General features: G+C 46.1%; 1 protein-coding gene across 1 annotated transcript; it reads right to left on the minus strand.

Moving 5' to 3' along the window:
* Positions 1-3175: 3175 nt before the first annotated feature.
* LOC135562982 (uncharacterized) lies at positions 3176-10987 on the minus strand. Its single transcript, XM_065005607.1, has 2 exons — positions 9269-10987; positions 3176-3223 (listed from the first exon to the last, which is right to left on the minus strand). Exons 1-2 carry the CDS (start codon positions 10985-10987, stop codon positions 3176-3178), a joined length of 1767 nt encoding a protein of 588 aa, XP_064861679.1.
* Between the last annotated feature and the right edge of the window lie 709 nt (positions 10988-11696).

The following is an 11696-nucleotide window of genomic DNA, read 5'->3' on the forward strand; positions in this document are numbered from 1 at the left end:
CACCAAGACTACTGCTCCCAAAGAGCACACAGGACAGAACTAGATTCAGTCAGCTACTGGGAACCCCTCCTCCCTCTTCTCTCCAGTTATTTTATACTGCCATCAGTGGGAGAAATCAGATTCAGCTTTACTTCACTGCTCTTGTAACCCAGGCTGAATTTAGGGGGTCTATACCTCGTGTACGTAGACTACATATTTCAAGAAGACTAGCAAGACTAGAGTATAGTACCCACATCTGCCATCTCAGTTTTCAGTGCCAAATTTTGCTGAAAGATGGACTGCTTACGTTTTCCCACCCAACCCTGAATGTTAATCCTGGAACAGCAGTGTTTCACACCTACATCAAACACGTTTTTATCCTGTTTATATCCTGACCGCAGGGTGCCGGGAATTAATGAAATGGACACCTTAAAACACCTCCCTCTGTTCACTTTTTAATCTCGCGTCAGACAAAAAAACAAATTTACTCTGTATTTCTAAGGCTGTAAAAAGGGACGGCAGCTCTTTACGAGGCTGGATTTGGCTCTTTAAGCCATAAATGTCACACCTACCAAAATTAAAAATTCTTCAGAAAAAAACTGACTCAGACACACACACACACACTGTTACAACCCAACAGCAATAGATTACAAAAACTAATCTAAATGGCATTCGAATGCATCATTTATTATCAAAACAGAATGAAAACTTTTAGATAAACTTTTATTTAGCAAACAAAGTTTGACCCCAATATTACCCCAAGTTACTTTTCAGTAAAACCTCTGAATTCAATTTAACCGTGCCTTATTCAGTACAGCCTCCAGTGCACCTTTCCAGTTTATTGTGTGTAATTTCTTTCTCTGCCTCAAACAATATCTAAAAGTGAGGGATTTCATAGCAATATTTCCCTGGTGTTTTCGTCAACATTTCATATTCTGGCTGTTAACCGAACACCCATAACAGCTATAGCACACAGTGAGTGAAATGTTTATGATGTTTCCTCCCTCCATCTCAGTCATCTGCACTGTGGCTACAGATACTCACGGACCCCGAGTTTATTATTCATTTCAGCTTCATAGCTTTTCACAGACAACAGGCCAGTGTACCTGGGAGAAATGGCAGTGGTTTCCATAGCTGTGACTGTTCTTGAAAATGACAGACTCTTGGCTCTTCAGATGAGTAAACTGTCAGAGAGAAATTTAGAATAAGTGCTTACCTCTAGTAGTCTTATTTAAAAGGTGTTCCTGGATAAATTACTATGGATTGACAAATCCAGTTTCAAGATCAGTGTTTATAAGAGAATGGAATAACTATCAAAAAGTAAGCTATAAGCACAGGTCAGGTCGAAAGCAGATATGTATCGTAATTGCTGCGTTCATGCAGAGGACCCCTCCTATATGTACAGTGTTAAGAGGCTGTACAGATAATATGATGACATGGTGTATCAGGTGTGCCAAGTACAATGTTTTCCAAAATAGTCCGCCGTGGGACACTGTTGGATTGGAGTGAGAGAGAAAACAGTCGTCTTTTTCTTCAGTAGTGTATTGGCTTAGACAGTCACAAGCTCCCGCAGTCTCACGTCAGAATTAAACGTTCATTTATGTTTCTCAAATTTCAAAGGTGTTCCAAATGTCAACTTTCAAATAGTTTAAGGTTAAGTTTAGGCATTAATGCTGAAATCTTAAGGTTAGGCATTATCTCCGAAGGGTTAAGGTTTGGGACAGGCTTAAAACAAAAACAACTTTCTATCACTGGTTTCTAACAGGCCTCTAATGCACCAGAGGCATTAAATCCACATGTTTAAGGTTATGGTAAAATATAGGCATTAACGCCGAAGAGTTGAGGTTTGGGATAGGCTTAATACAAAAACAACATTCTTTCATTGATTTCGAACATGAAACCTTTTGCACACCGTATGGTGAGGCAGACACTCACTGTTGGTCCTAGTGGCTAGTTTCTACGACATCTCCCAAAGTCTAATACTGACTTGTATCACAGGTGACCTAGCTGAGACAGTAGGCTACACTACTGAACTTGACCACTGGGTGGAAGGCTTACCTTTCCCAAAACACTTGGCGGTAGCCACATATGGCGTCCATGTGAATCTAAAGGCCCCTATCCAAGTGTAGATTACAGCCCTAGCACCTGTTCTGCTGTTCAGCTCATAATGGTTAAGGTTAGGACAGGGTCCAACACTGACTGACCACTGATCCAAACTCCACATCAATACAGCATCGTCATCATATTCGTTGCATACCACAGCATGGAGGTGACAGACCCCAAATAATCCATTATCTATAGTGTTCAAGTTCAAACAGAACATGACCCCTATCTTTCACATAGATGTATATGTCTTCTAGTATTACAGTGTCAGTGTGGCATTTCTTTGGCCTCTGTTTGGATGCTTTTGCTTAGCAACCGCAAACAAGTCTGAGAAGTTGTTCAGATGAGCTATGAGCAACACCTGCTGAACTGGAGGACGTGTTCAGCTTTTCGAACAGATTGAAACAGTGAACAGTAAGTTAACAATTAGTCAGTTAGTGAGTGAATCATTTCACAAGTCATTCCAATAGTGAGCCATGTGTTAGGTTAAATCTGCATCCAGCACTCTAGCCTGCAGCTACCTGACTAAGATATGGGGTGGCGGATCGGTCCGAGGAGACCCTGAGTCATAACCTGGTTGCTATGGGAGCGCGGCAGGAGAAGGCGAGGGTTTGGTGGTCATCCAGTCAGGGTCTAAGTGATGAGGTGGCAGAACGCTCAGTCATGCCCAGCTCTGACCACCTCTCTCTGGGGTAGTTACCATATGAACGCTCCCTTTATCTGCCTCCGCCCTTTTACTCTCTTTATTTACCTCTCTTTTTCTTTAGTTTCTAATTGAATTTTCTGTGGCGTTATTTTTCTGAATAACCCCGTATGGTTAGTGTGTCTTGCATTCTTTCTGTTCTATCTCTCACCACATTCATAAAGCTACAGCGGTCATGTGGATGAACCATGATTTCCATCTAATTATTATATATATTATTATATAATTATATATTATATCTCCACTTTCAACATTTTAAAAAGTAGATGGAAATATTGTATAATAGGATTCCCATTTCCGCATGATCCATTCCAGCAGTGTTCCATAGAGAGTCATGGCTGTTATACTGCAGCCCGAGGAGGTGAAAGTGGTGGCGCTCCCTCCACAGCGTCAGGCAGTCACACATGTCGAGTGGGTCAGCAGCACGCCTCCACTCATCTGGGCGGAAGAGAGGAACATGGTTTAATAGTCTGGAGAGATCAGGGGAGAGGAAACCATTTCTCCCCCTGCCCCGCACCGAGGTCAACCCTCCCTGGGCCCTTATGAAGCCCCCCACACGGACACGGACATGGACACGCACACACAAATAAATACAGAAACAGACACACATCCATCCCATTATCGGAAAACAGACATACAAACGCACACACACTTTCACCTTTCAAGAGCTCTCCCCAGAAATCCACATAGCTGATGTAATTAGTCATTTTAGAGCCCTGCACTTCATATTACTACCCATAAACAGACATTCAATACTTTCCTTTGAGAGCCCTGTTTATCCTACAGTTTTATAGTCCATGCTGGACCTCTCCGTGTTTATTCTCTAGAACAATAATGCCACTATACTCCACTGCTGGAATGCAATTAATTTGTCCAATTAAACACAGAAAATAAATACAAACCCATTAGACTAGCTCTGCTCCGATTTGTTCCAAAAACACTTGAACAACGGCACTCTGCCTGAGGTTTTATGGAGTAGGTTTTAAAGCAGCAGGGCTGATGGATGAAATGACATGGAATGAGATGTTTGTCAAAGGTTTAATCAGTTATTATCTAAATATACTTTGACATAAATCCGGATTACACACAAGCAGTGAGGACTTAGTTTGTGAAAGGAAAAACACTGTGGAAACTAATGGAATACATACACTTTCACAAAGTAGCTACTGAGCACAATATCTTTGTCAAATGGATAAATGGATATAGTAGACCGTATTATGCTACAAACCATGAAGTAGCCTAAATACACAAAGCATTTATTGCAATGAGCATCATTAAAGCATTAGGAGGGGGCATACAATGCCTTCGGAAGGTATTCAAACACCTTGACTTTTTCCACATTTTGGTAGATTACAGCCTTATTCTAAAATTGATTAAATGTTTTTTTCAATTTTTCAATCTACACACAATACCCCATAACGACAAAGAAAAAACAGAATTTTAGAAATTTTTGCTAATTTATTAAATAAAAAAACTGAAATATGTAAATGTGATAAGTATTCAGACCCTTTACTCAGTACTTTGTTGAAGAACCTTTGGCAGCCTCAAATCTTATTGGTTATGACGACAAGCCTGGCACACCTGTATTTGGGGAGTTTATTTTATTCTTCTCTTAAGATCCTCTCAGGCTCTGTCAGGTTGGATTGGGAGCGTTGCTGCACATCTATTTTCAGGTCTCTCCAGAGATGTTCAATCAGGTCTGGGCTCTGGCCAGGCCACTCAAGGACATTCAGAGACTTCTCCCGAAGTCACTCCTGCGTTGTCTTGGCTGTGTGCTTAGGGTCGTTGTCCTGTTGGAAGGTGAACTTTCGTCCCAATCTGAGGTCCTGAGGGCTCTGGAGCAGGTATTCATCAAGGATCTCTCTGTACTTTTCTCTGTTCGTCTTTGCCTCAATCCGGACTCGTCTCCCAGTCCCTGCCGCTGAAAAACATCCTCACCGCATGATGCTGCCACCACCATGCTTCACCGTAGGGATGGTGCCAGGTTTCATCCAGACATGATGCTGCCACCACCATGCTTCACCGTAGGGATGGTGCCAGGTTTCCTCTAGATGTGACGCGTGGCATTCATGCCAAAGGGTTTAATCTTGGTTTCATCAGACCAGAAAATCTTGTTTCTCATGGTCTGAGAGTCTTTAGGGGCCTTTTGGCAAAGACTGTCATTTGCCAGTCAACAGGTGGACTACAATCAAGTTGTAGAAACATCTCAAGGATGATCAATGGAAATCGGATGCATCTGAGGTCAATTTAGAGTCACATAGCAAAGGTTCTGAATACTTATGTAAATCAGCTATTTCTATTGCAAAAATGTCTAAAAACCTGCGTTCACTTTGTCATTATTTGGTATAGTGTGTAGATTCCTGAGTATTTTCAAAAATGTTATCCATTTTAGAATATGACTGTAACGTAACAAAATGTGGAAAAAGTCTAGGGGTCTGAATACATTCTCAAAGCACTGTATTTCACAGAAATTATACTAATTTAAATGTAAATGGTCTCAACAAACTATGTATTTCCTACATAGAACTATGTACAAAGTAATGCAAACAACTGCTAGAAATTACAATGTCCAAACAAATAATCAATCTAAGCTCTAAAAAGGCTGAAACTAATTTGTGGGATGTTTTCCTGGGGAGTGGAGTGTAGAGTGCAGTGCGTCTGTCATTGTGATGAAGTTCCTACCGTCACATTGGGAGTGAATCTCATAGGAGGCTGGACAGAGGGCCCACAATCCCCCAGACAGACAGACAATTTCCTGTGTCAGAAAAGCCTGGCTGCATAGATCTATAAACGCAGCGATCTGGGAACACAGGAACCAGTACGTATAGGACCAAACCACAAACACATAGCAACGATGACATACAGGTTTATATAGAGTTTACATCAAAGAATCCCAAAAACCTGTACCCACATCGTAAATATTGCACTGTACAGACTCACACTCACAAACACACTGTAGGGCTTTGTGCACCCTGCTGTCCTTACCTCGTAGGTCAAAAGTTTCATTTTGAGTTGCATGATTGAGTCAGCCTGAATACTGGAATGTTTCTCTATAGTACATGAACGTAGTTCTTCCCTTACCTTAATTTGACCAATTGGTCCCGAGTGGCGCAGCGGTCTAAGGCACTACATCTCAGTGCTAGAGGCGTCACTACAGACCCTGGTTTGATTCCAGGCTGTATCACAACCGGCCGTGATTGGGAGTCCCATAGGGCAGCGCACATTTGGCCCAGCGTCATCCGGGTTAGGGTTTGGCCGGGGTAGGCCGTCATTGTAAATAAGAATTTGTTCTTAACTGACTTGCCTAGTTAAATAAATGTTCAATAAAAAAAATATATATATACTGTAAGGCCTAACTGCAGGTGTGTTGAACATATTGTATGGACTAGGAGAAGATAACTACCCATATCAGTTCACTTCAGCAGCATAGGAGGACTGGAGAGATAATTGGTGATCTACCCCTAGACACAAACAATTAACACACATTGAGGGAGGCTAACTACCCAAACATCCTGTAGTGTAGCGAGAGAGATGGCATGGATGCTCTATTCCAGTGGGCATGTCTCGGTTTGACCTACCATTGAATCAAGGTGTCAAAACCAGCTACAAAGTCGAGGAAACATGGAATAATCAGACGGAATCAGAAGCTATTCCAAAAATGCCTGTGAGTAATGAGTGCAGAGTGAACCATGTCAAAGTGTGTCAAAATAGCCCAAGAGGGAGAAGGGGTGGAATCTTTAAAGGGAAAGAGTGGCTCATTTAAAGGGGAACATGTGGAATCTGTGTCTAACATGTCAGGATAGCCTTTAGGGATGAGAAATTGAAGCCTGACGTGGGCACGGCTATTCCCTTTAAAGCTTCTTTTTTTTAAAGAGAGAAGAAAATAAAATAAATGTCTGAAAGGAGGGTAAGGATGGCCTGTCAAAGATCCCCCACCCCCCAGACCACCCAGAAACAGGGTCGAACTGTCAGTCAACCAGAAACAAACATGCTCTTTAGTCTTTTATTACCACCGTGAAACTGATAAATACAATATAGTAATTATCTGGGAATGCCGATGCATTAGTTTAATATGGGGCAAAGTTAACAGATATTTTCATGAGCTATTCCAGACCATTGGAATCTAGTTGTTTTACATCTTTGCTATGTTATACATTGGGTAGATTCTGACTCTCTAGCAGCTCTACTGTCAGCAAAGGTAAATGTAGGCAGATTGCAGGGACAATAATGCTAGTATATTCACTCTTTCCATATTTCAGAGTTGAGTAGCTAATATTTATCCTCCTGTAAGGTTAGACTGGCTGCCAGCCTGTTGGATTATTGCCCGCTCACTACGATCACTGATCCAAACAAACACACACATAATGCACACAAGCACACAGACACACTCGTATCCAGAGGTCAGATGAGGGTGCAAAGTGTGTGTCTCCTGTGTGTGTTGGACCCAGTCATCTGTCAGCAGGAAGGTTTGGGCTCTGAGCTCAGGGTAATCCTGGTGTCAGTGATCAGACCTCTGACCGGACCGGGCAGCCAACACCAGCTTGGGCACACGCACACACACACACAAGCACACACACACCACCAAAACACACAGTCTAATCCTCGTCTAATCCCCCCCACCTCACCTCATGCTGGACACCACGATTCACAAAGGTCGAGATTTCAGCCCCCCTCTTTCCAAAGCCCCCCCCAGAACAAAGAGGGAGAGTCACTGACTGCTTCATATTAGTGTTTAATTAAGTTAAAGGACCTCTCCTTTCTCTGCCGCACTAGTCTCTCCACAGACCAATAACCCAATTGAAGTCGTCTATTCTTTCATGGCTCTGAGCAGGCATTCCAATGGGCTGGGATCACCGCCCTGCCGTCCGCCTCGCCGTGTAGCTCCAGCTATACAGCTAGGGCCTTGTGGTTGCCTCTGGCCATGGCTGATCTCTCACTCGTGATTAATTCAATAAAACCATTAAGCGGTTCACTCCCTCCCTCCCTCTCTCCCTCCCCTCCTCTCTAACCTCGCACTCCATCCCTGACTAGCCCCCAGGCGTGCTCACACTGACAGATCTCTGCTTAGCACCTTCATACATTGCAGATAACCTTTTTATCACCAGCCGGCTAAACAGAGTCAGGCCTGATCTCCAGAGGTTGGTGCTAGCTGTAGAGGGATGGAGGGATGGATGGAGGGGAGGGAAGGAAGGAAAACAGATTAAATCTCTTTGAAAGTACTCTCCCTTTGGATGTTTTATCGATGGTGGAGCAAAAAATGGTGTTTTCAGCTGTTCGGAAGATAAGTGCCATGTGTGAGATCATTAGATATGTGTTATCCTGGTCTCTAAGCTTTCTTTAGGCTTTTCCCTTCTTCTCCTCTCTATTCCTCTGTTCATTTTACTAACATTTTCAGCTGCTCTCAAGTAACATTTTATCTGGCTAACTTGCGGCAGGGCCATAAATCTATCTAAAGCACACAGTGACTCCCACGCTTCGATTACACCACTTTGGCAGCACTTTTTATTTCATACCCAAATTACTGTGACAAAAAAATCTGTAAAACGATATAAATCCTTCATTTATCATGCACTACTACTGTTATAGTCCATTCAAAGGCTATGTTGATTTAAGCTCTTCGTATTTCATCTTGGTTTAGCCAAGTAGTTAAGAAGAATTATTAACACATAACCACCCCTTTGAATGCTATGTTTGTCCCTTCTATCCTTTTTGTATATATTTCTTTACAAATAAATGAGTTTCCCTTCTATTTAGCAAAGGTTAAATCAAAGGTTGGAAATGAGGTGATCGTAGATAAGACAGGTCTTGAATAGAGTTGGTCTGGGGTGTTAAGGACTGCTCTCTCTCTCTCCCTCTCTCTGGTGAGGTTTTCAGAGTGTTGGTGAAGTGAGGGCAGAGAGGTCTGGCCTGGGCAGAGTGCCACTAAGCAGTGGGGGGGCCTCATTCTGAAGCTGCCTCACACACTGCCTGAGTAGAATATAAATTACACCCGAATAACAGCCCATATCATATGAGAGCGTTGTGTTCGAATTGTAAAAATGAAGTGTGGGTGACACCACCACTGCTTTCGGTTCCTCTCGCTGCACACTTGGGGCATTCACATTTTTTAGGGGGTAAGAGTATCTTTTAACACTCCAGAGACTCTAGCAATGGATACATCCACCCACCATCACATCAATGATAGTAGGGAGAGAGACATAGAGAGAGATAGAAAGAGAGAGGGAGTAGAAGACAGGTTGTCCAGCCGTAATGAGCGACAGTAACTCATGTCAGAGCTGGGCTGTGAGTTATGACCTTTTTAGTCAGGATGGGGTTAATGTTTTCACTTCCAATGGCCTGACACCCTACCTAAGGAGCGCGTGGACAGCTTGATGCGTCTGCGCCAGAATTTATAACCGCGATCATTGTCTCTGTTATTTTTGCCCTCTGAACTCTCCACCCTGACACTCGTCTGCCTTTGCAGCCGTCTCTCGCATGGTGTACTCTGAAAGTGCCAGATCCCTTTCGCCATGTTTCAGCGTGGCGGTAAATCTGGAAGGCTGGCAGGCTGGAGCCATAGTTGCCAGAGTGGGAGGACAGGGGGAGAATGGAGATGGGGTAAGGGTGGTAGGATATATGGAGGTGGAAACGAGGTGAGGGTGGTAGGACGGGGGAGAGTGCAGACGAGGTGAGGGTGGGAGGACAGGGGGAGAGTGGTGACGAGGTGAGGGTGGGAGGACAGGGGGAGAGTGCAGACGAGGTGAGGGTGGGAGGACAGGGGGAGAGTGGTGACGAGGTGAGGGTGGGAGGACAGGGGGAGAGTGGTGAAGAGGTGAGGGTGGGAGGACAGGGGGAGAGTGGTGACGAGGTGAGGGTGGGAGGACAGGGGGAGAGTGGTGAAGAGGTGAGGGTGGGAGGACAGGGGGAGAGTGGTGACGAGGTGAGGGTGGGAGGACAGGGGGAGTGGTGACGAGGTGAGGGTGGGAGGACAGGGGGAGAGTGGTGATGAGGTGAGGGTGAGAGGACAGGGGGAGAGTGGTGACGAGGTGAGGGTGAGAGGACAGGGGAGAGTGGTGACAAGGTGAGGGTGGGAGGACAGGGGGAGAGTGGTGAAGAGGTGAGGGTGGGAGGACAGGGGGAGAGTGGTGACGAGGTGAGGGTGGGAGGACAGGGGGAGAGTGGTGAAGAGGTGAGGGTGGGAGGACAGGGGAGAGTGGTGACGAGGTGAGGGTGGGAGGACAGGGGAGAGTGGTGACGAGGTGAGGTGGGAGGACAGGGGGAGAGTGGTGACGAGGTGAGGTGGGAGGACAGGGGAGAGTGGTGACGAGGTGAGGGTGGGAGGACAGGGAGAGTGGTGACGAGGTGAGGGTGGGAGGACAGGGGAGAGTGGTGACGAGGTGAGGGTGGGAGGACAGGGGGAGAGTGGTGACGAGGTGAGGGTGGGAGGACAGGGGAGAGTGGTGATGAGGTGAGGGTGAGAGGACAGGGGAGAGTGGTGACGAGGTGAGGGTGAGAGGACAGGGGGAGAGTGGTGACAAGTTGAGGGTGGAAGGACTGGGGGAGAGTGGTGATGAGGTGAGGGTGGGAGGACAGGGGGAGAGTGTAGACAAGGTGAGGGTGGGAGGACAGGAGGAGAGTGGTGACGAGGTGAGGGTGGGAGGACAGGAGGAGAGTGGTGACGAGGTGAGGGTGGGAGGACAGGGGGAGAGTGGTGACGAGGTGAGGGTGGGAGGACAGGGGTAGAGTGGTGACGAGGTGAGGGTGGGAGGACAGGGGAGAGTGGTGACGAGGTGAGGGTGGGAGGACAGGGGGAGAGTGGTGACGAGGTGAGGGTGGGAGGACAGGGGAGAGTGCAGACGAGGTGAGGGTGGGAGGACAGGAGGAGAGTGGTGACGAGGTGAGGGTGGGAGGACAGGGGGAGAGTGGTGACGAGGTGAGGGTGGGAGGACAGGGGGAGAGTGGTGACGAGGTGAGGGTGGGAGGACAGGGGGAGAGTGGAGACGAGGTGAGGGTGGGAGGACAGGAGGAGAGTGGTGACGAGGTGAGGGTGGGAGGACAGGGGGAGAGTGGTGAGGGTGGGAGGACAGGGGGAGAGTGCAGACGAGGTGAGGGTGGGAGGACAGGGGGAGAGTGGTGACGGGGTGACCATGGGTGACCTTTGGGTTTTGAGTGGCAGACAACCCTCTGACTCCTGATCTTGTCACCAGGTGTGAGTTTCTGCATTTCAGTTGACGTGAGGAGCTGAATAGTCAGTAATTTCAGCTTTGACTAATTACTTGCCCGTGTGTCTTTTTGGACTTGTTTTTGTCACCCACAGTCACAAGCCTCAGTGTCAGACATTTTGTTTCAGAGACATTTTCCATTAGTTGTCAACCTGTCAACGTGGCTTGGAACTCAACAGCCTTCCAAATTTAGACAGAAATGCTGATCTCCCCACCCAAGTAAATAAGCTCAGTGATGTCATGATATGTTGTTGACTACTGTCTGCAGTATTATTCTTGGTTGCTCAGATCCTCAACGTGAGTCCAATCTCCCAGTGTAGTGTGTGTAGTATTTTGCAGTTGCTATGTGTGCCAAATGTGTGTGCGTGATTGTGTGTGTGTGGTGCTGGGGGACCCACAGTGCTGCCTGTGCTGTGGTCTCATGGTGTGGATAGGTCCCTCAGGGCCTCTAAACTCCCAGACCCCAGCAACCCGAATCCCAGCACACATGTTTGGCCCAAGCCTATAAAACACACATATTAAGCACCTGATAATTGAGAGAAAAGTGAGGGAAAAGCATAGGAATGCGCATCGAAGGCCTTGTCTTGTTTATACACACCACTTTACAAGAGCCTGTCGCTACTGCTGTGTCGGCAAGCCAAGAGAGGTACACTGAGATAAAAAGGTTCAAGGAGACTACCTTCTGCCATGACTCTTCCTCCTCTCTCTGC

Source organism: Oncorhynchus nerka, linkage group LG1 (assembly GCF_034236695.1).
Source record: "Oncorhynchus nerka isolate Pitt River linkage group LG1, Oner_Uvic_2.0, whole genome shotgun sequence".
NCBI classification, from domain to species: Eukaryota; Metazoa; Chordata; class Actinopteri; order Salmoniformes; family Salmonidae; genus Oncorhynchus; species Oncorhynchus nerka.